This window comes from Indicator indicator, chromosome 22 (assembly GCF_027791375.1).
Source record: "Indicator indicator isolate 239-I01 chromosome 22, UM_Iind_1.1, whole genome shotgun sequence".
Lineage (NCBI taxonomy): Eukaryota > Metazoa > Chordata > Aves > Piciformes > Indicatoridae > Indicator > Indicator indicator.
The window spans coordinates 12810292-12834606 of record NC_072031.1 but is presented as its reverse complement, the minus strand read 5'-3'; the positions used below and the strand labels follow the sequence as shown (position 1 = coordinate 12834606).

Here is a 24315-nt window from a genome sequence, read left to right as displayed (position 1 = left end):
CGTGAGGGGGAGGCGGGCGCCCCCTGCCCCGTGGTCAGCAGCATGGCCCGATTCGTCCCCGCCTGCCCTATCACCCCCTAAGGCCTCCCCGCCACCCTCCCGCCATGGCCCGGGGGGCCTGCGAAGCGGCAGCGGATGGGGAACTGGTAAGGAACGGGTGTGGGAGGGAAGAGGGTAAAGTCTCGGCCTGGGAAACTCTCCGTGGCCTATGGGGCCGGGGCAAAGTTGGAGTCCCCTCAGTCTTCCCGCAGCAGTGGTTAAGAGGTAGAAGGAGGGCTACATCCATTTCTAGCCAGCGGGATTCTGAGTTCTGCCTGTATCTCCTTGGCTGGCCAGTAGTAGTACCGCGAGGGAGGAGTGGGGTGGTGGGATGTGCGTGTTAACGTTCCTTTCCCTCCCTCTCGCAGGTCCTTTCTGGGGAGGCACTGTGTTCTCTTGTCTGTCGTAGGTGGTTCTTATTGGGCCTGTTTTGTGAGAGCAAAGGGACTGTGAAGGTGTCCAAGGACTGTGATATTTTTGTTACTACACGTTTGTATCCTGGTGAACATTTCGTTGTTTACCATCTATCAAGTCTGGGCGCCTTCCACGTTCTCTGATTCCTAATTTGATAGCAGCAGTTAGATAGAGAGATCTCCCAAAGAGATAAAAAGGGCCTTAAAATAACAAAAATAATCTGTGTGCTTCAACAAATATTGCCTCCGGAAATTAAAAGCTGGATGGCATGGTGTGTGAGATGCCTGCCTGCTGTCAGCCAGCACAAAATGTTGCTTTACCTTCTCTGTTGTTCTCAATCCCACCCCCTGTTCTGTCAGCCTGGATTGCCAAAAATATTTCACACTGTCTCTTACAGATATCAGCATCTATCCAAAGAATGTTGCTGCAGCTGTGAGCACCATGGAGCCAGTAGCAAGTGCAAATGCTCACTCTGAGGGCAGCACACATTGAGATGGTTTGAAAGCAAAGTGGGTGTTTTCCTTCTGCTGTGGATATGCTTACACCTGAGAAGCAGAGGCAGTTGTCAGCTGAGTCTGAGGGAAAATTAACACCTTTCTTAGCCCTATGAAGTTTCTGGTTTGTGCTGTGCTTTTTTTCCTTCTCAGCCTGATCTTCTGTCAAGTTTACTGAACTTTCCTGTAGCATAGCAAAGATAGGAACAAGTGAGTGAGGAAGGGGACAGACAGATGGATGAGTTGCTGCTTGTCTCTTACTGGTGGAGAAATTCATATGGAGTCAGCACTGTGTAAAGCGTGGCTCTTGAATGTTGAGCTGTTGTAATACACTGCATCAAGTGCATGAGTCTCTGTGGCTCGAGTCTGAAGTGACTTGCACTATATCACACAATGTTTGTGTTAGAGCAAATTCTGCTGGCTTTTGCGACAGTGGTGACACGTTTACCATTTGAATTTATTGTACTCAAGCTATTGCGATGGTGAAAGGATGTAAGTTTTTCCTGGATGTGCTTTACATCGAATTATTTAGTAGCAGATGTGACAGCTGATGTCTGTTTCCCAGGGGGAGGACAGCCTGTCTGTGATAACCTGCGAATCGGATAGAGAAATGGTGAGTTTTGGTGGTGGTGTGCTGTGCCCTCCAAGGCATCCCAGCATGTTCTCACACACTCTATCTGTGGAATGGCTGCTGGTCGATATGACACCCTTCAGAGAAGAGAGCTAACAATGTTCTTGTTGTGTAGTTTGATTCAAAAACCTCCTCTAATTCCAGATGTAATTCTGGCTTCTAAAGCCATCTGAAAATGATGTTTGGCTTCATTTTGCTGTTCTATCAAGTTACAGGCCTAAGTAATCCTTTTATAGAGATTTAATGGAATTCAATAAGTCTGTAGCTAAATGTTTCTGCGGATCACCCTCTACTCTGTGATCACCTTGAATTTGCTGCTACTTGTATTTAATGCTGATGGGGAGGGTCTTAGTGTTCTGAGCATGAACAGACTGCTTTTATCTGTAGCATAAAAGTTCAGTAGGCACCACCTTAACTCTTACTATTGGTGTGGCCAAATCTGTACATACTGAATGCTACTATTTTTCTTTTCTAAGCAGAAGATTCTGTGTTAGAAAAAAATCTTAATACAAAATGGAGATTGAAGTGAATTTTGAGATTATATGATGAAATCTTTGAAGAGTGGAATATTTTAAATGCATGAAAAATTCTTTTTCTCTTCCAGAAGTTAAAGAAGAAAATTTTTCACAAGCCTCCAAAGTCCCCAAGTAAGTGTTCCAATGTTGTGGGGTTTTTCTTCTGCTTCCCTTATTGCAGAACAAGATTAGATTGGTTGGACACAGGAACTAGAATATTTACTTGGAATAATATCTTATTGTTCTCTTGAAAGTTGTCCATTGGTTCTTGTAGAGTCATAGAATCATTAAGGTTGGAAAAGACCATTAAGATTGAGTCCAGCCATGACCCAGTGACTGTGACCACTGAACTATATCCTGAAGAGCCACATCTACATGCCTCCAGGGATGGTGACTCCCACTTCCCAGGGCAGCCTGTTCCAATGCCTCACCACTCCCTCAGCAAAGGAGTTTTTCCTAATGTCCAATCTAAACTTCCCCTGCCATAATGTAAAGCCATTTCCTCTCATCCTGTTCCTAGTTACTTGGGAGAAGAGACCAACACCAGCCTCACTACAGTTTCCTTTCAGGTAGTTGTAGAGAGCAATAGGATCTCCCCTTAGCCTCCAGACTAAACCACCCCAGCTCCCTCAGCTGTTCCTCATGTGATACCCTTCAAACCCCTCACCAACCTCATTCCTCTTCCCTGGACATGCACCAGGACCTCAATGCGGTGCCCAGAACTGAACACAATACTCAAACTGTGGCCTCACCAGTGCTGAGTACAGGGGCACCATCACTTCCCTACTCCTGCTGGACACAGTGGTTTTATTACAGGCTGGGATGCTGTTGGCCTTCTTGGCCACCTGGGCATGCCGCTGGCTCATGTTCAGATGGCTGTCCACCAGCACCTGCCAGGCTGCTTTCCAGCCACTCTTCCCAAAGCCTGTAGTGTTGCTTGGGGTTGTTGTGACCAAGGTGCAGGACCTGGTACTTGGTCTTGTGAAATACCATTCTGCTGATTTCAGCCCATCGATTTAACCTGTCCAAACCTCTCTGCAGTGCCTTCCTACTGCAGTTCAGTGTCATCTGCAAACTTGCTGATGGTGCCCTTCATTTTTTTGAAACTGGATTTTTTTCATTGCCACGGTTTTTATTTTAGGTAAATGTCTCTTTGCTCTGCATAAACCAATATGTAGCTTGCTGTTAAATTCTGCTGGTGTGGTTTTTTGTTTGTTTTTCTTTTTTAAGACTGTCTGGGAACCTTGAAAACAGAATTGTTGTGACCTAAACTTTTCAAGGCAACGCTGAGATACTTTCTTTTGTTACAGAGTCTCCGTACAGCTCTAGCATACAACTGTATCCTAAAAGAGCTGCAGCTTGGCGAACTCCGCAGGGAACAGGCAGTGCCTTTATTGAGACTGCAGCTGTAAAACACCCAAGGCAGATGTGGCTGGGATCACTGAAACAAGGTATTGGTATAGAAACTTTATATGCTTATATGGATAAAATTCAAGTTGTGGATAGCTGAACATATGAACTCTTAAAAAATAGATTCGTAGTTGGTTGTAGGCTACATAAGAAACCGTTTCACTACTATTTCTTTGGGTGGTTGGAATTATCTGATCTTGAGCATTGGAATTTATAGAGGGAGTAATTAACAGCATCTGGAACTTTGTGTTGCATTTACTCAGAATAAATCTACACATTTAATTCACAGTTATCCCTGATTTTTGCGTTTTTGTTCCGTTTTTGTTGGCAGGAATGAGCCATCCTCTGAAATCAGATATTGATGTGGGGCCTATGCAAACTAACATTTCTAGTAGCACTCCAGAATATTTGAAAGAAGCTCTAGGAATGAAGAAGCCAAAACATTCCCGTTCTTCTAGTAGTGGTAAATGATGCAATGGTGTGGTAGAGAAAAGCTAATGATCTTTTTTCCATGTGAAAGCACACGTTGCTGAAGAACTTGGCTTTAGTAAAGCGAAAGCCATTTCAGCTTAGCCTGTATTAAAATACATGTGTCAAAATATGATCCATATTGAGATTTCTAAATTGAATAAGACAGAGGGTTCCACGTTTTTTGGAGCAGTGAATCACTATTAGCTTTCAGAACTTTTTGCAAATTGCCTTGCATTTGCAGCTGAAAACGTTGCAAATATAATATGGTTCAATGGGCCAGCTGTAGACAATTTATTGTGACTTTGCAAAACAGTTTAGGAACCATTGATAGAAACCATCTGCTTGCCTGAAATTCTGTGTAATTGACTCCTTTTAATTCTTCTCTAGAAAATGTTTTATCATGTGGTTGTGATATTAAAATCAATTGAGTTTTAGAAGAGTAAAATTTAAAACTTATTATGCCTTTCTTTAAAGAAAAGTTGTAAACTTCAGAATCACTCTTCCATTTAAAATTACACCTATGCTGCTACTGGTAATACACAGTTTCTGGCAACTTTAAAAGAGGATGGACTTTTACATAGGGAGAAATAGATACATCTGTTCTAGTTATCTTTTAGAAATCTTTGTAAATAATTCATTTGTTGGAATAAGATGACTGCAGTCTTCTGTGAAGAGTATATCTTTCTTGAGAGGGTTTTTTAATCTAGCACCAGGGAGAATTAATTAGGAGAAATTTGCTGTAAAATCTGGCAGGAGTTTCGTACAGTAGCATTTCCATTTCACCTCCATTTAGAAAATGAATTCCCTTGCTAATTTTTTGTCTAAAAGAAAAAAAAAAAGCCTAGTTTCTAGTTTGGTGCTGTTCTAGATATTTTTCTTGAAGTGTAAGATTTCGGGTTAGTTAAAAATACCTCTTTCAGATCTGGTTATTTTACATACCTCTTTCTGTAGGCTATATTCCTGGAACTCCTGACTACAAAGAAAAGGAAGATATGTATGATGAAATTATAGAACTGAAAAAGGTACAGTCTCCGATTCTTGTGTAGAAAGTCATAGCATAGCTCCATCCTCCTGTAGATGTCCACAACCTGTTGGTTCAGAGGACTTTGGTTTCTACAACTGGGACGTTTGTAATGTAAGGCTAAACTAAATTTGTGTCTAAGGCAATTTCATTGTTTTTATGGTGTGATAGATGCTTCTGAGTACTGGATGTGGAAGCTTTGAGGTATACCCAGTCCTGAACCCCAGCCATGGCCCTAGTTGGTCACTGAAAAGGTTCATTCCATTTGTTTTTTTTGTCCCTCCACCTTTTTTTTTTTTTTTTTAAATCTCCTGGCTGCTACCAATCACATTTTAACAATTTGTCGGTCGCATTTAGTTCAGTGTTTGGAAGATGAGGACTGTACATACTGAACATTAGGGGTGCCTATAGACAAACGTCTTAACTGTTGTAGATCATTTGTGTAAGACTGCTTTTCTGTTAAATATTATACTTTTATCTTTATCCTCTCACCTTCCTTATCTGTTAGGTCTGGTCCAGTGTGATGGTCTCTCTGGTCTCTTTCCTTTTGCTTCATCCTGACTCTTGTATTTGGATTGTTGACATCAAAATGTATTTTCATGTGAAAACTCAGTGTGTTTCTATTTCTGGAGTGTGCTTATGTTTTTTTTCTCCCTCCTTTAGACAATACAGGCTCAGAAGAGTGAGGGAGATCGAATGAAGACTAAGCTGCGTCGCCTAGAAGAAGAAAACAATAGGAAGGATAAACAGATTGAACAACTGTTGGATCCTTCCAGGGTGACTATTCCTTGGGGAAATAAAAGAGGAGCAAAAGAGTGCTGAGCAGTGTGATCCTCTTCTTCTCTGTAGATATCTATTCTGTAGTGTGTTGGCTGCTAGGAATGATGAGCTTGAATGTGAGAGGTGGTTGTATGGCATGCAGGGATTCCTGGTTTGTGTATCTCAGCTCACCAGTCCAGCTCAGTTCAAAGGAAGGTGATGCTGTGCTGCACGAATAAGTTTATTTAGAAAAGATATTTTCATTTTTCCAAAGGTTAAATGAAAATGCTGTCCCTTCAGAGGCTTGCTTTCTAAATGTTTTGCCTGAGAGTAGAAGTGAGTTAACTTCTTGCATGGTGACTGATGCATGTGATCCTGAGACCTGAACCAGCAAGCAAAAGATAAGCGTTACTGTCAGACCCATAAGATTGAGAAGCATTTAGTGCCATAGTTAGAAGACCTGATTTTCAGTTCATTCCTGGTGGCTGTCACTTTTCCATCTTGGAAAAAGTCTGCTAAGAGAAAACAATGGGCGTAGGGACTGCAGAATTTAAGCTGTAGGTGAGAGTTGGTTAGAAGATTGTGTAAAGAGCTGACAGTAGAATGAAGTAGGGAGGTTGGACACTTGCTTTCTCTCTTATCTTGCAGGGCTCTGAGCTGGCACGAGCTTTGTTAGAAAAGAGGAGTGATAATGGATGGGTAACAGTTTCTTCATTACCTTTTGCTTTGATTTGCCTTTTTTCCTCTTGCCAAGCTGAAACAACTAAATAAAATTAAGTAAAAAAGAATAAGCAATTAAGGACTTATTTAACCAGTCAGGTAAGAAACCAGTAATAAGGATCCCAGGGTTTAGGGAGCCTTTATTATCATTATCTTGAATCTGTTTAGGAAGCAATCTTCCTATTATCTTCTGCATTTAATTTAGCAGTGTAGTGGACAATGTAGTTTTTATTTAGTGACTGAATACAAATATTAAGATAGAATCATAGAATCAGTCAGGGTTGGAAGGGACCACAAGGATCATCTAGTTCCAACCCCCCTGCCATGGGCAGGGACACCTCACACTAGATCAGGCTGGCCAGAGCCTCATCCAGCCTGGCCTTAAACACCTCCAGGGATGGGGCCTCAACCACCTCCCTGGACAACCCATTCCAGGCTCTCACCACTCTCATGGTGAAGAACTTCTTCCTCACTTCCAGCCTGAATCTCCCCACTTCCAGCTTTATTCCATTCCCCCTAGTCCTATCACTACCTGATATCCTAAAAAGATGCTTATGTTACTACAGATATAAGTTAGGAATTTGGTTTTGTTAGTGTTCCCCTTGTCACAGGGTAGCAGAAATGTATTGCTAAGTACTGAAGTATGTAGCAATAAGTATATCTAATTAGGTACAGTTTATAAAGACATAGGGCAAGATTACAGAGAAATAAAACTTCTGGAAAAAATGGATTATTCTAGGACTCATGAACTGTTTGTTCTTTCTGTAGGTGGTTAGTGGATTAAAGCAGAAGATTCTCAAGCTAGAACAACAGTGCAAGGAGAAAGACAACACTATTAAGTATGACTTTGGGGGATATAGAGACTTGTGTTGGATGAGAAAGGGAATCTGAAATCCGTGTTGGTTTTCATCTGTATTCTTCTGGTCCTTAAGAGGTTTCAGTGAAGTCAGAGCATATTAGCAACTATAAACCACCTACCCAGAAACTGTAAACCAACAGGTATTGCAGTGTCTTCGCTGACAGGATGATTTTTTAATATATTTTGTATTTTCAGCAAATTTCAGGCAGACATGAAGACCACTAATTTGGAAGAAATGAGGACAGCTATAGAAGCCTACTCTGAAGAGGTACATCTGACAGGTCCTTCAGTGTGCATACAGGAGAGGAAGTTGTTCAGTTGTTGGGTCAAAGTATAAATGGAATATTTTAGTTAGGTTTCCCACAGCTTAGCTGTGCCTATCATTGGAATCAGATTTTCATAGGTATTCTCATAACTCCAACTATGTGTACTAGAAAACTCTATTTTCCCCAGTAAGTTGAGAAAGAGATGTACATTTTATTTCCCCTAAATGTAGTATCTGGATGAAAGCCAGTACAACTGTAGCCTGATTTTCAGTGATGGCATCATTGCCTCTGCAGTAGTATCGAGACTACAAAGGTCTTGTTCTGATTTTCACCTAATTAACAATGTCAGCTTCCACAGCTAGCTCCTTAATTAAGTCTGTATTTTATATGTCACAGGTTCATCGTCTCCAATTCCTGCTGGCAAAATCTGAGACTATAAGGAAAAAGTATGTTTAATTCTTTTGAGGCAATTGTTTGCATGTATGTCTGATACATCACTCTTACACTGCTTTAACTGATGGAAAGCTACTACATGGGAACAGTTTATTTTGTCATTTAAACTGATGGATTTGCTTTTTGATACTGCTGTTGTTGGCTTCACAGCTTTGGCATATGTCTTAGTCACATTTTTGGTCTTTTTTTTTTCTTGTAGATATTTTTGTGGATGGGGAAAAAAAACATAGATCTATTTTCAAAGTGCATGAAAGCTCTGAAGTTTTCTCTCTGTTAAATAAAATCCACCTTCCTCCACAGTCACACATTTTGACATCACTGGTGATTGAAACAAACTGACTAAATGCTTGGCATTTTGCTCCTGAGTCAGTTCTGCGTCTTGCTCTAGGGTATATGCTGCAAAGAAGGTATTTTTGAAGTCAATATTTTCCTGTGTCACAGATCTGCAGGTCAGGGTAGATTTGGTGAGATACCAATGAGTGGCACTAGTAAGACACTGCCAGAGAAGCCTGTACTACTGCTTGTCACTAGGGAGCAAGCCCATACATGGTGGTGAGGGTGAATGGTCTATGGAGAAAATAAAAATGAAAGTGAAAAGGACAAAGCTACAGTAAGAGAGCAAATCAAAAGCATCTATGCAAGTAAGTGTTAATGTGAGCTAAGCCTTTTGGGATAGGAGAATTTGTAACCATACCACTTGAGAATCTGCTTGCCCTCCTAGTGTAAAGTACAGGCAACTCTCTTAATTTGGGGTGTAATTATTTAGATGGATAGAAACATATTAGACATCTGTATGGGTCATTATGTATACCAGTTGAGTTTCCCTAGTTCACTGTCTCTTTTGTACTGAAAACTGCAATTTTTGTCAATGTTTGAAAAATAAAAACAAAAGTATCTGTTTTGGCTCAGGCATGCAGTGATCAGCCTCTCCAGGCTGTGAGCCATCACTACTCGTTTATTCACAGGTGAAAATGAGTCATCAGGTCTCTTCCTTGTCCTTATTTATTCATAGTTTCAAAAAGCAGTGGTCAGGGCAGACTCTCTCTGTTATGTGACTGTCAATCTCTTCTTGAGAGGCTGAGCACTGAAATAATAAATGATGTTGAAGGTCAGGACATTGGCACATAGAAAGCGTTGTAGGAGAGTGTTTCTTTCATGATGCTTGTCTGCGTTATTTCTAGCTGAAGTGAATGGCATTTGGCTACCCTTTTTCAGTGTTATTACTGAAACACGATTATTGATGTGTGCATCTGTAGTATCCAATGGTAGTGAGAAACTAGGCAACCTCAGAATGGTTTGCAGCTCTTTCATTTAGCTTTTGAAGAACCTCAAATTCTGGCCCTCAGTGATATGGTTATGACTTCTATCATTTCTGTCACTTCCCATTTTTCTTGCTGTATCATAGTTTTGGTTGTGCTTTTTTTTTTTTTTTTTCCCTGCCTGGGACAGCTACATGGATGACATCTGGGCAGCCTTATTTGTTTGGTTTTATGGTTTCTTTTCATTTTGGTTTCCGAAAGGTAAAATAGATTTGGCTTTTCACACTCATATGTTAATTGTAGATTGTCTCCCCCTATATCTTGTAATTATTCCAGTAAATGGGATGCAAGATTCCTTCACAAACTGTTCTGTGATTGTCACTGGCTTTTGTGCAAAAGTAGGTCCATCAGTTACTTCAGACCTTTGTTTCCAGAAGCAAATTTTTAAGAGTTTTCCCATAGGGATAAAGAACAAGTATTTCATCTCACTAGAGGTGCTATTTTGTGAACAAACTCTACAACCTTGTGCATCTAGAAGCTGAGATTTCTTCCCCCTTTATTAGACAATTTAAAAAGGCAAAATCTCTGTAATAAATAGTTTTAAGGCATAGCAGGCTTTCCTTTTGTGGTGGCTTTTATTCCCATCACATCAATGTTAACTGTACTCTTCCAATCTGTTTCAAGTGTCTCATTGATTGAAATGTACCTTAAATGAAGAAACACATTTCTCTGGGGTTTACTTTCACAGGAATAGTTTCTTCTACACTAAAGCAGCATTCACAGCTATCTGAAAATATACTTGTGTGCTGGATTTGTTGGAGAATTACTCCATGTATGTATAGCAGCCTTCTCTCAATTTCAATCTGTTTCTTAAGTGAAAGAAAGAAATGCAGAGCACGCTCAGCGTAGCTTTGCTTGATGAACAGTTTTTAGGAGGAGTCTTCTAATTGGCTGAAGATGAGTGTTTGTAAATCAGTGGTCTGCAGAGTGCTGCTAAAACATTGTAATATTGGTTAACAACACAAATAGAAAACTAAGTCAATCAAACTTGTACCAGCACCCTTGTTTGTGCCTTAATGAAACAGGGAGGAAGTAAAAGTTTCAGAGTATCTTCTTCATTGCCACAAATTAAGAGTGACAGTGTTGAGCAAGATGGCGTTTGCATTTTTGTTCCCTGAAAGAATAAGGAATTCTTCAAGTTAAGTGTTTAGAAATCCTATTGGGAAGGAGCTGAGACAGTTAACTTAGCCAGCTGACTCGAATAGCGAAGCTCTTTTTAATGCTGCTACTTTGTTCTCTGCTTTTAAATTAACTTTCTGGTTTTGACCCTGTTTCTAAGCACAGAGGACAGAGATACCCAAAAACGACTGAAGGCACTGAATGCTTCTGTCCTGAAATTATCCAGGAACATCAAGGAACTGCAGACTGAGAATCGGAGACTGAAGGAGGATCTCGATCATGTACTGAGCAATTCTCCTCCTTCCAGTAAAACAAAAAGTATGTGCTGAGAGGCTGGTGAACATGGGGCAAGGGTTTTAGGTGCATTTGAAAGATGTTTGAGAGCAGGGCCTTATGATGGTGGAAATAAGGGAGTTATTACAGAAGTGAAGATTGTGTAAGGGCAAGTGTTGGAATGAGAAGTTTCTTACAGGAGTCTTTCTCTGACTTCTGGATGTGCTCTTTCTTTTATTATTATCCCTGAGAATTTTGGACCTGAATCACTTGAAAATTTAGCATTCTGATGGAAAACTGTTTTTCAGTTGTTGAAAACAGATGGATGTGGTTTATATTGACTCCTAAGCATATTTTAAGACCATCGGTTTTTCATCGCTACATATTTGAAGCTGGCCTTCAGAGGTCTTTAGGAGGTCTTTCTATATGGACAGGTTTCAAAACCCAAGAACAGCATTGACTCACTGACACAGTTTGACATTTAAAGCTTTTTTTTGTTCTTGTCTTTAGATTACAGTGAGTGGAGCAGACAGAGGCTGGTGAGGCGGATTTCAGAACTAGAAAAAGTAAGTGATCATAATCATGTGGCCTGTCTTTGAGAGGGAAATGCAGAACCACTGGCTTGTGCTCATGGTTTGCAGACCTTCAGGGATCAGCCATGTGTGTTCTGGCTCATACATGTAGACTTATGTCTGTACCGTGTGCCCTTACTCCCTTATGTTCTTTTCTCATTTCATATAGAAGCACATTCTAGAACTAAATTCCACTTGATCTTTTCTCATGGCTTGAGTAAAATCTTTATATGCTAAATTTGGTTTTCTTCTTTTTTGCCTTTTTTTTTTTTTTGTGTAAATTTATCCCCTTTAGAAAGTAAGTGCCATGGAGAGCACCATGGTGTCATCAGCAGATAGTGAGTCATCACAGTTACTTGCTGTGTCATCTTCACCTTCTGCAGACCAGGAGCATTCAGCTTCTCCACAGCTAGACCATGCTGAGGAATGTCGTCGCCTCCAAGGCCTAGTGAAGAAACTGAAGAGTGATAAGAAGGCCCTTCAAAATCTCCTACTCAGTAAAGAGTAAGTGCAATTCTTGTCTGAGTTGTTCTTTTCTAAGTGTGAATTATTTCCTGCCACATTATGAAATGATCTCATCAGTCGTTCACACTTTCAGCAATAAAATTGAGGGTCCCTTCAGCTTTTATTTCAAAAGCTTCTAGTTTTACTAGCCTTGTAAAATTACACACCAAAAAATAGTAAGAGGATGGAAAATGAGGATTTCTGCTGGTTCCTAACACATTTTCCAAGACTTTTTTTTCATATCAAAGCTTTTAAAGGGTTATATGTCACTTGATGCAGCACTTCTTGCTCACAAGTGTTTTCTTGTAAAAATTTGCCCTGTTTTTAAACACGTTTTTGCCCTGCTCTGCCACTTTCCCCATTCCAGCCTGCCTTCTGCTGTGTGGTGCATTGTGCTTTCTTTTCTCCTCAGTAAGCAATTGATTTGCCATTATTGCTTGGATTCGTTTGGTGTGTCAGTGCACAAGGGCAGGCAGGTTAATCCTGCCACAAGCAGAGCTGTGCACACAGCTACAAATTCTTGATAAGACACACTGCCTCCTGGGTCAGCTTGCCTCTGAAGAAGAATACATAGTGAGAGCATGCAGAGAGGCTTTTTGATTTTGAACAATGTGTCCTTGCGGTTTTTTTTTAATGTAAAAGGAAGAAATTAAACAGCTAGGTGTTTTAGGAATATGAGAATCTGTTTTGTTTGAAAGTTTAAACAGAAGTTAACTACCTTGTTGAAATATAAGTCTCTTAGGTATTGCTTAAATTTCCTTATACCTGTGTAGATTAAATATCAAACAGTTACTGCAGGCTAAGGCTGAAGTGGAGCTGGAGCTGCAGAAGTGGCAGAATAAGGTGGAAGAAGAGACTACAGAAAAGCAGACTTTAAGGTACTGCATTTTATATTAGTAGAGCCTTTCAGAGCCAAAAGGTACCTGTTGAAGTGTAATTCTCTTTTGAAAAGGCTAAAAATCTATGCAGGAAGTTGGGTATTGGTTTAAGCAGAACTGTTTTGGAGGAATTTGAGTAAGTTGTTAGAGGAAGAATTCTATAGGGTGGTGTTAGAGGAGGCAGAAGACTAAGTAGTATAGTAAAAATAAGAATTATAATAAGAAATAATAAGATGAATGGGAAAAGAAGGCTGCCATGTTAGGCTCAGACATATTTTCCTCTAGTCTCTTTATCTTGGCCCATGCTTCCACTTCATGTAACTGTGGATAATCATTCTGTGCAAGGGTGGCAAAAAAAGTTATTTCATTTTTGATTTGTAAGAAAAAAAAGAACTTCAACAAATGTGAAACTGTAGCAGATCTAAGATGTGATATTAATAGTATCAAGAATAATATTACAACCTTGGGACTTTTTAATTTTCATGTAGGGCTGTCCTATGAAAATTTAAGGTGTCACATGTCTGTTACTGTGAGATTATCATGTTGTCCTGAGCAGTTTCCCACCTTGGCCTCAAAAAAAAAAACCCTAAAGCAACCAAATTGTAGGAAAGAGGCTCAGCATTTTCAAAGCAGGAGCAACAACAGACAATTTCTAGTTATAAATATCTTTTTTCCTCCAACTATAGTGAGGAAATTCAGAACCTGACACAGAAAGTGGGGAAACTGGAGTCAGAATTGGAGGAAGAGAAGAGACAAATGGCAGAAGATACAATAGAAGAGATTAATAAGGTACAAACACATCAAACACATGGGGGTTTTGTTTGGGTTTTTCTTTAATTATTGTTGGTTGGGTTGGGTTTTTGTCCCTTGCATCTAACTAATACATAGCAAATTGAGCTGATAGTCTAAATAGCTGCTAGTTGTGTCTCTTCAGAGATGCTGAATGATGGTTAATTCCCAGCATTTGTTGATAAGCTGTTTCAATAATTACCACTGCAACTTGGGGTGGGTTTTTTAGCTTTTCTTAGTGATTATGTGCCTCACCAGCTTGTTTTTCTTAATCAGAGAAATGTTGCAAGAAGCCTGCACACTAAGTATTTGGGGTTTTGTTTTATTTAAACAACAAAACAAACAACCCCCAAACACACAAATATTTGTGCCTCTGAACCCATTAGTTAATTTCAGTCCAGCTTCATAGAGGGAGGGGGAGGCTTGTAGGAGTTGAGAGTTAGAGACACAGTTAAGTTTGCTCATTGCCAGACTAGCAAAAGTAAAAAAAAAAACCCTTTTCAATTATTTGTTTTTCATGCTGGTGAAATTATCAGTAGGGGCACAGGTAGTTAGAAACTATTTGTATTTTATGTTTGGATGGAAAATAGGGTATTCTTTCATGGGATGGTTTATAGGATGCAAAGCACTAATCATCAGGAAAATTTAGGTTGTTTTTAATTCCATTGCTGATCAGACACAATACTTGAGTGAAGACTTAGGCAACATGCCAGTGCAACAGAATAAACTCTTATCCCCTTTTTGCTGGAGTTGAGATATCCATAACCTCTTTTTTTTTCTGGATTTTCCAGGATCTAATAACTATTTGTGCATCTGTTAATACTGGACAGTCTTAAATGGGTTCTGCAATCAGTTTGGGGTATTAATGACTGAACTTGATAACTTGGCAATCTTCCATCCCACTGCCAAATGTTGTAACTGCCCAGTGGAGATGAATGGGCACTGACAGACATTCTTTTAGAGGCTATGTGGACATGTTAGTCTAATTCAATTGAAAACTAGTTGAAAATTATTACTGGGGATTTTGGTCATTTGTACTTAAACAGACCATGAAATACAGGTAGTTAAAAAATGAATAAAAATACCCCCTGGCTTAAGAGGGTGCTGGGTTTTTTTATATACTGTGCAATTCTTTGGATTTTTTTTTTTCATGTATTGTAGACTGATGGATGCTAGATGGTATTTTGAATACCAAATAACTTGAGTCTTTAAAAACAGCCAACAAACAACTCCTTTTTCCCTCTGCAGACTATATATATTCTTGGCAAGTAACCATCCATTTATTGAAATGTTCCCATTGTTTGTAATTATCACTAAGTTCCTACCAATTTTTCATTTTAATAGTAGGTTGTCATTTTTAATATAACATGATCCATTTGCTAAACTTAAGCCTGTAACTCAGTGTTTTTAGGTTATAAATAAATCCTTTCAATAGAATCAAGAGGGTTATTTTCAGAGCTTATGAAAGTTCTTGTTCCATTACTTAGAATTTTACACCAACAAATTAAATTTGTCTTTTAAAACTGCAGTTAACTTTTGTTTGGCAGGTGGAATATGACAATTAGCATGGGTTAATCAGGGATCAAAAGGATCATGTGGAGAGAGGTGGAATGTACAACCACACCTCAGAAGAAATAACTGGAGCAAAATCTTTCTTTATTCTTGGTTTCTTTTTCCTCTAACAAATTTCTTTAAGATTGAAGAGTGGAGTTATGCCACCTTACACAAGCTCTCCCTCTTGCCAGTGTCATATGGTAGCCAACTCATGAGTAAGCTTAAACAAGATGGTTATGGGACCACAGTTGTCAGGATGAGACATGAGAGTGCTCCCCAGTTAATTAATACAAGTCTGTCCTGGAGAAGAATTGCAAAATTGGGTATCCTGAGATTTGTCCTCTGTCTGTTGACAACACTCAGACCACTTCTGATAAGAAAGCAGTGGATTCTACTGTTGGTGCTCCTGTTGCTGTAGCAATGCATAGAAAAACAGAAGTATGTGTAAATGAAAACCTTTCTAAAATGGAGCCAGGAATGGGTTTTGCTGTAACAGTCATCTAGATGGTGAGTTTGAACATGAGCAGTATTCAGAACTAAGAGTTCCCTCTAACTTACTTCCACCCTGCAGGCAGGATGAACATTTAATAAATCTGGTGCTGGTTTTTCTGAGTAATTTGTAACCTGTTTCCCTCATTGAATTCCAACTTGTGACTTTAGTCAGTGTACTAAATTTCAAGATTCTCCTTTACAGTCTTTGCCAGTCTGCCCTGTTAGAGGCAATGAAGATCACAGGAAGCAGCAAGCAGCCAAAATCATCCAGAGACAGTGGAAGATGTACCAAAACAAGGTGAGATTCTCTGACCAGAGAACAGTGAGGACATCTTCCTCTGAATCTTACTCCTGTTTGAGCATCTACAGTAACTTGCTACCAGGCACCAGGAACTGCAGCACTGTTTCCTAGTATGATTTCTTACCACTGTCTTCCACTTTTTGTCAAGTCCTGCTGCTGCTTCTTTTGCCTTAGTCTCCTAGAACCCTTTCTGCTGTGAGATAGCTGCTTTCTGAATGGGTGAGCAGAGACCCAAGGCAAGTATAGCAGTGGCTGAAGCAGTGCTGCTGCTTCATTTGAGTATGGCTGATGTTAAATTCCCATTCCAAAAATCCTCCAGACAATACAGGAAGTTTAATGTATTGAGTTACCCTCAGCCAGGACAAAATTACCTAGAAAAAAAAAGCGTTAACTTGAAGTGTTGTTCTGTGGGAAACAAAATAATGCTGCTTTTTCCATGAGTGGGACATATGGTGTGAGGTGGATCTTGTAAGTGCATTTTAGGAAGTGAAAGACAAAAGAACTATCCACACATTCAAAGATAAAAAGCTTGTTGTTCTTCTTAAGGTTATTGTTTGAGTTTTCAGGAAGGAAGTGGGGCAGGGATTTCTGTGTTTTCATTGTTGGGAAAAATTTGGGAAATATTTCTGAGATAACTTGTATATATTTGTGGCATTAACTTAGGCATTTTTCATTTCAGAAAGAAGAAATTGCTCTGGATGAGGTGAGTGTGTTTATGATGCCCAACAAAACAGAAGAGATTTATTTTGCATCAAAGCACAAACAAGTAACTTTTTAAAAGAGGTTTTGTTGTAACATGTACTACTGTACCAAGATTGTCTGTTCTTCAGGCTGGCTCATGGTCAAAGACCCTTTTGGTCTCAAATTTTCTTTTCTTCATATCTTCTGCAAGGTGAACAATACTGAAAATTTTGAACAACACTTGATATAGACAAAATAGTTTTTCTGTATTAGGTAATTCTAATAATGCTTTCAATTTCACAATGATGACTTTTCAGGAAGATTTGAAGTAGAAATTTGAAGCTTTGCTAAGAAGTGTCTCTAAGTATGATGAAGAAATTGACTGACAAAGTTGTCTCTTTTTGATAAACACTTGGCACAAAGGGTTTTTTTTTTTAAGCTGGGTTATTTGTTTGTTCTGTTGTTTTTTTTTTTTTCCCAATAGCACAATGTAGCATTTTGGTTTTTTCCAGAAGATAAAATATGTTATCTTGAGAAACTAGAACAAATTCAAACGGTGTGACACAAACGTTCTGTTTTGCATCTAGATGCTTTTTGTTGGAGAGAACCCAATAAAATCTGAGCAGAGAGCAAAGACTTAAGTTCGGCATAATCACCACAATGGTCTGCCAGGCTTGGCTTGGTTTCTGATTGTACCAAAGCATCACAAAGCCTGCTGTGATCTAATATGGGAATGGGAGCATGATGCTCGATTTGTGAAGTGCAAGCGAGTGTTGGCAGCACTGCATTTGATGAGATCAGTCATGAACACCTCCTAGACTGAGTTTAAACCATGTATGTCTATGGATTGTCACAGCCTAGGGATTCTCTGGATTGCAGCAGGGTACCTGTGATGTAATGGGGATGTGTGTATCCCTTAAACATAAGGAAATGTCAAGACACCAAAGAGTTCCTATTGCACAGGGAAAAGTTTTTGTTTGTTTGTTTGTTTGTTTCCCCCATGTGCTTTGCCCCTCTGGATTCTTGTTTTGATTTATAACTGCCATCTTTCAAAGGAGTTAACATCTACTTATTTCTTTCCACACTAGGCAGTTGTTATGCTTCAGGCAGCTTTCAGAGGACATTTAGCTCGACAAGAACTGTTACAGAATAGCAGGATGCGTGATGTGAAATCTGACAACAAGGTAATTGCTGGGGCAAGTGGGCATCCCATTATGTTTAGTTTCCAATGTGAAGTACTGCACTTCCAGACTTCGTTCTCTGAATCACCTGGTGATGTTTTAATTCACTAGTTGGCAGCACCACTGTAATTAGAGAAGGATACCAGACTCATTCCCTAGCCTCCCTTCCCATCTTCTGTAGTTCTCAGTGCTTAGAAGTCAAGCTAGAACTCCTCTGTGTTATGGACTGTAAGTAGGTCTCCTCTTTTCTGGTTCTCCCTTAGTTAGTAACTTACCCTTTAATTTGGAGTGCTGCTGAAACTCTGCTTGCTCTCAAGTGTTCACTGTTCTAGTAATAGACAAGCCTGTGGAACTGAAGTTTATCTGAATTTGGAAAGACTCTTTGGATTGAAAAGTAAAGGAGTCTTGCATGCAGCATGCTCAGCCAGTGACATGTAGTGTCCTCTGGCACATCAAACTCTCTCCAGATTGCTCAGTTCTGAATGTGAATAAAATTTCCTTCACAATTAAACATTTAGTTTCTATAAATTATTTGCCAACTTCTGTAAACATCATTTGGACCTTTAGCAGGCTGAAGTTAATTTGTAGTTCTCCATCTGGTTGTCCATCGCTTAACATTTCAGTGAACTGGCCCAGTGTAGTAGGACTGAATACTTTTGCTTAGTAAAAGCACCAGATACATCCATTGTGAAGGCTGCCTTACCTCCTTTGACTTCAAAAGGTTTCCTTCCTGAAAGAGAAATGAGCTTTCCTTGCACATGTCTGCCCTTTCATTAATTGAATACAGATGCTTCAAAGCTTGTATGATGATCAAGTTTGCATTTCCTGCTGATTTAGTCTTACAGAACCTTAAAGGTTTTCAGAGCAAAAGATGGAAGTATTTGCTGTACTACCACTGTCACAATCAGCAGTAAGATTGTGAAAGCCTCTGTCAAGCTTCTGTGCAGTCTGTAAAAGGTCAGTTTCCTTTAATCTGATTGCTTTGCAGAACTCCTGTATGTCTTCCATGTCAAATTCCTGGAACTTGTCTTCTGATTGCAAGGAGAAAGATGAGATTGTAACATTCATCCAGTCCATTTTCAGGGCTCACTCAGCACGTACAGCACTGCTTGAGGAGAGGTAAGTGAGAAATAGGTATTTCTTCAACACACAGAACTGAAAGTGTTCCTTGTGGCAACACTAATCTTCTCATATCCTGTTTAATGTTCTCTTCCATATCAACAAGGGAGCGTAAAGTAAAATAAATACTCTTTGGGGGTGGGGTAGGGTTGGAGTCCAGCAGCAAAACCAACCAACCAAACAAAAAAAAATCACAAACCCCCCAATCTTCAGTCTCTAGTTGCTATCAAACTGATAGCTAGTGCACTCTCTTAATGTAAGTGAATTTGAAGTCCTGACTTGTGAAAATTAAGGGTTATCTGGAGAAAGAACAGGAGGAAGCTAGAATACCATCTAGCGACTTAGCTCAGGAGGAGCACAGGGATTTGATGCTTAGATTTATGATGACTCTGTCTTGAAAAACGTTCCTTTCTCTCCGAGGTTTGTAATGTTGGCTGCCATGGTTACAAGGAGAGTTACATAGCTGTCACCTCACTTCAGTGTCAGAGTTCACTTCTGCAGGCGATGAGCTTTTGTCTCTTGGAGGCTAGTAACACAAGAGACTTTTCAGCATTCCCCCTGAAGACAGACTGCAATTACTGTTCAGTGTCTCATGCTATGCAGCATGTCTTTTTGCAGGCCCTTGGTGTCCAGTGCACCAAGTGAGAAAGCAGATTCTGCAGCTCACATTACAGAGAAGAAACCTGTCTCAGCAGCACTCCAGAGGCGACCTTCAATCTCCATCCCATCTCTTCCTGGTAATCTCATTTCCCCCTGTTCAAAAATGTGTTTTGAGTGGGTGCACACACTATCTTGTAGAGAACATCTACACAAATGTGCAAATACATACTTGAACTCTCTGTATCTTCTAACTTAATGACACGTTGCTTAAACTGGCAAGTGCAGTCCCTGTCATAACCTAAAGCTTTGACTGTGTTGGTACTAGCTTTCTCACAGTGCTTTGCCTTTGTCTCAACTGGTTTGGAAGGTCTCTCTCTGGTGTGAGTGGTAATTATTCAAGGAACATGGTATTCTTCTGTATTCCTTCTCTACTTACTTTTCAGTCCCCTCAGGCCTGGAGCTGCAGCATGGTACTTTCAGAAACATTTTGGGCATCCAGCCATAGGCAAACTGAGAACATTTTCAACATCCTGACTTAGTTGCTGATGGGGACAGGCATCTGGGAAAAAGAATCATCCCAGTCAGCCCTGTCTATTTAGTCACTTTCTTTTTTGTCAGCAATGTTCTGTTGTTGCATTAGGGAGAAAAATGGAATCCTGGATGACCTTGCCAGGTAGCACTACTGTAATACAAACTGGGGAAATGTCTGTCTTTTTTATGGCTCTTATGCCATTTGGTTTCCTTCTTGAATTCCTTGTTGCTGTTCATGAGAAGATGGAGTTAAAGCCAAAGAGGCTTTTAAGAGGATGTTAGAAGTACTGAGTAGGAAAGGCAAAACAGATAAGACAGCCTTTAGACATGCAGCTTCAAAGGAGTTAAAAACAAAATGAAAAAGGGTTGGTCCTGTCCAGAGTGGGATATTTCAGGCTTTTATGGACCAGTTGGAGAAAAAACAGCAGCTTTGAGGCTGACCTGAGAAACATTATTTTGTTTTTTGGCAATAAAAACTGCCAGTCCCTGCAGACTTGCTCGGAAAGGGAGCATGCTGTAAGCAGCTGAGGCTGTTCCTCTGAGATAGGAGCTGAGAAATAAGCCAGATTTGCAATGTTTGTGAATAGAGAAGTGACCCTTTAGTGAGAAAAATACATTGGAGAAACTTCACTTCTTCCATATTCTAGAAGATATTCTACTTTATGAAGGAGTAGGTAGTACTTGCTTCCTAAAATGTTTGAGTTTTGCATTATTTTAGTTATGCCTAGTGACAGTACCCAGGGGAAAAAATGCTGTGGCATCCTGTTCTGCCTAGGCTGTATTGGAGGAGTCATTTTTTGTATGTTTAGTCTAAACCCTGAGTAAATCAGTTGTGAAATTCTACTCCAAGAGAAAGAATTACTTAAAAAGTAATTTTAAAAATGCTTTGTACCTCTGAAGAAATGCTTCCAAGACCCAAAGAGAAGAGGCTAGTGTGGTAAATGCAATACTATGAATACTAATAGAGCACTATCACTGTCTAGCTATGCAGTCTCCAAAGAAAACTTTTATTGCAGATTATCATGACAGAGTGATGATTCAAGAAGGTCCAGAAGAATTTATACTAGAAGGGATAGAGAGGAGACCATAAACATTCAAACTTTCTTCTTTTTTTTTTTTTTTTTTTTGGTGAATATAAAAAATGAGAGATTGGGAGCTAAGCGGATTGTTTGTTTGCTGCTGATTTTACTAATATGGGAAGTGTTCTCAAAATCTAGGATGGGGATAGAATTTACCTAAGTAGCTTGTGAAGAGGCATGCTGGTTATGTGCTCCTGTAACTGCACAGCTGCCCAAAGCACTGTCTTGTACTGAGTAGCTCTGAAGTAGTAGCTCTTGGTGCATTGGAGGGCTTAACCAAACTCTCCCAAAAGACAAATTGCAGGCAACCTACTAAATGAAGGAGTAGATGCCCCCTCTGAGCAAATGTGAGCCCTCAGCAATCTGTTTGGTTATAGCAGGGGGTTTTGCCATTTGAATTCATGTAGCTTGAGCAGGTTAAAGTTAACCAGAACTTAAACAACATGGGGGTTTGCTGTAATGTATTTCACTGGTTGTCCTGCAGCTTGGAAAGTATATCAGACCAAGAGCTTGTTTAACAGCTGAGTGATTTCTAAGCAATCAAATTCCTTTAACTCTGAATCATGCAGCTGTTGAACAAGTTTTTGCTTCGTTTGTCCCAAGCCCAAGTTTGCATTTAGTGACCTCTAGATCTGCCATGATCTTAAACTTTCACTAAAAGTATGGATTGCAGTAAGTCATTCAATTTCACTGGCCTTTTGGCATTGAGAGGAAAGATGAAAATTTACTTTAAAGAACCTAATGTATTTGCTAGAATAAATTGATATAAATCTGATTTAGCTTTGCAGGCTTGTTTTCTAAAAAAAAAATATAGCAGAAGCGGTGTAGCACTCAATGCTGCTTTGCTTGTCTTCAGAATGTGGACAGGACTAGGAGATTTGTAGAGCTGTTTCTGCTGTTTCCCATGAAATGGGACTGATAATAACAATTCAGCCCATGAAAATCAGCATTTTGTTTCTGTCAGGGGAGTGGCAGGAAGGAAGAAAATGTTCTGTATGTGCAAAGCAATCTTGAATAAGGGCAGCATTTCCCTCTGCGTGTCACTAGCCACTCTGGATACAAATGTTAGCTTAATTTGGGGCTTTCTTGCAATCATAATGAATTCACATACAGCCCTGAAGTCCATCAGTGCTTACCCTTTCACAAGCACAAAGATAAAGCTGTCACTCTGAAGTATACCGAATGGAAGATGAGGACAAAAATATCTGACACTAAGAGCGATTTGGATACTATGAAGTTAGTTCACATGTAATATCTGTTTGTTGTTGGTGTTGCATCTTCTAGTTACCATGCCTGCTTCTGGAAGTTCTCTTTGTTCCTCCTTATCACCAGTACCACTGGCTCATAAATCTGCCTGAAAAAACTCTTCTGTTATTTGTTGACTGGTGTGGAGAAGAATTTCACTTAGCTTAGAAAGTCATGTGGGTCTTGTTCATTGCTTCTGTTAGCTTGAGGTTGATGTAATACACTCCCTCCGCTCCTCCTTTCCATTCACAGGCTCTCTGTCTGTCACTGTTTCTACTGCTGGGCAGGTTGTGGTTCCCTTTCTTTATTCCACAGTCCAGTTACTATGTATCCCTCCTCTGCCACGCCAGAAGGTTGTTTCTTTTCTTGTCAGGAATGTCTTATTTGACTATCAGGTCCATGGCATGTCTCTTCTCCCCAAGTGATATTCTCTGTGCCCTACATTTTCCCTTCTATTTCAGTGTCAAAATCTCAGTGTATACTTATTTGACTGTTTCCTCTTTCTACCACAGATTGTCTCAATTTGTTTTCTTCTGTGGGAGACAGTCTTCAGTGAATTGATATTTTAAATTGAGAAATAAGTGGAGCTGAGGGGAGAATATTGTTCTAGGGGGTATTAATAGCTGTCATCATTTAGTTTTATAGATCTCGTGCAGAGAGGGGATACAAGCTGCTGGTTCTGGGGCTGTTTAGTCTTGAGAGTAGAAAGCTGAGTGGGGTCTTGGCAATATCTATAAATATCTGAGGGATAGGTGTCAAGATGAAGGTGCCAGTCTTTTTCTTTTTTCCTTTTTTTTTTTTTTTGTGGTGGTGGTGCCCATTGAGAGGATAAGGAACAAAGGGTGCAAGCTAGAACACAGGAGGTTCCAGCTCAACACGAGGAGATATCTCTTAACAGTGAGGGTGACAGAACTCTGCAACAGGCTGCCCAGAGAGTTTGTGAATGCATTTCTGTGTAACCTGCCCTAGGTGACCCTGCTTTGGCAGGGGGGTTTGGCTCAGTGATCTCTAGAGGTCCCTTCCAACCCCTAACACTCTGTGATTCTACGTATTGTGTCAGGGCCCTTGTACAGTTTATTCTTCTGATTTGCCAGTATTTACTGGAATCATTAGGACTCTGTCCATGACCTGAATGTTTCTTCAAATGTTGGAATTGGTGGGATCATAGAAACACACCCAGAAAAAATAGCAATGAGGTAAAAGAAGGAAAAAAAAAAAAGCAAACAAGGTGTGGACATCATTTTTATTGTCCTTAAGGTGGTACAGCATGTGAGTGATGTTTTTGCTGCTTCAGAGGGATGAAAGCAAATCCCTGACAACTTCCATCCTTTTTGTCCCTGATCTCCCTTTTCTCTATCTGATTCAAGTTCTCATTCTAATCTCTCTACTTAGCTTAAAATTGCTTGGATCAGTTTATCCTTTCCTGGTCATCTAATAAATACTTATTTTTATGACCTGAGCTGGTTTCAGTATCAGATGGCTTTATTTCATGGTGTGTAACCCCTGCAGAAAGAGATAGATCAGTTATTCATAACTGGAGGTAATTCTGGAAACTTAATGGCTCAGAGAATATTACATTTCCCCCAGGGGCTTGCTTTTGTCAATGTTGTTTATTGATGACCATGTTTCCTTTGTAATTATTTCAGCCAGGTCCTCTGAGAAGCCATCACAGCCTGCTCCCCCTCTGTGTGTGGATGAAGCTCACTCAGATGATTCAGATGATATTGTCATTGTCTCTCCACTGGTGCAGATGAAGAAAAGCTACACTCACACTTAAGTTTTGGTAACAGGCTCTGGTGATCTTGGTTTGAACTGGAATCACAAAACTATTTCTACCAAGATAAAGCATATCAAAGGTGGGAAAGGGGAGATATCAGCCCCTTTTTAATGACACTTGGTACTATTTCAGCCATTAATGAGTAATTGCTTGACTAAAAGCCACTGACTGACTGCTCCTGGGATGATGAGAAAGTTTGAATTTAAAAACTAAACCAAAACACTTTTAATATTTTATCTCACAATGAGG

At 39.8% G+C, this 24315-nt stretch overlaps 1 protein-coding gene across 1 annotated transcript; it reads left to right on the top strand.

Moving 5' to 3' along the window:
* Positions 1 to 104: 104 nt before the first annotated feature.
* On the top strand, positions 105 to 24066 carry IQCE (IQ motif containing E). Its single transcript, XM_054390868.1, has 22 exons — positions 105 to 146; positions 1513 to 1560; positions 2183 to 2225; positions 3404 to 3544; positions 3835 to 3966; positions 4926 to 4996; positions 5659 to 5772; positions 6403 to 6453; positions 7243 to 7313; positions 7529 to 7601; positions 7996 to 8045; positions 10651 to 10808; positions 11274 to 11329; positions 11631 to 11839; positions 12613 to 12717; positions 13404 to 13506; positions 15755 to 15850; positions 16533 to 16556; positions 17623 to 17718; positions 18704 to 18834; positions 19453 to 19571; positions 23936 to 24066. The coding sequence occupies exons 1-22, from the start codon at positions 105 to 107 to the stop codon at positions 24064 to 24066; spliced, it is 2064 nt and encodes a 687-aa protein (XP_054246843.1).
* The last annotated feature ends 249 nt before the right edge of the window (positions 24067 to 24315 follow it).

Bases quoted from the DNA above. Each gene is read 5' to 3' on its own strand.
- IQCE (XM_054390868.1), top strand. From the start codon at position 105: ATGGCCCGGGGGGCCTGCGAAGCGGCAGCGGATGGGGAACTG. The intron at 7,314-7,528 runs GTATGACTTTGG...TTGTATTTTCAG, and splicing joins GAGAAAGACAACACTATTAA to CAAATTTCAGGCAGACATGA. The intron at 16,557-17,622 runs GTGAGTGTGTTT...TTTCCACACTAG, and splicing joins AAGAAATTGCTCTGGATGAG to GCAGTTGTTATGCTTCAGGC.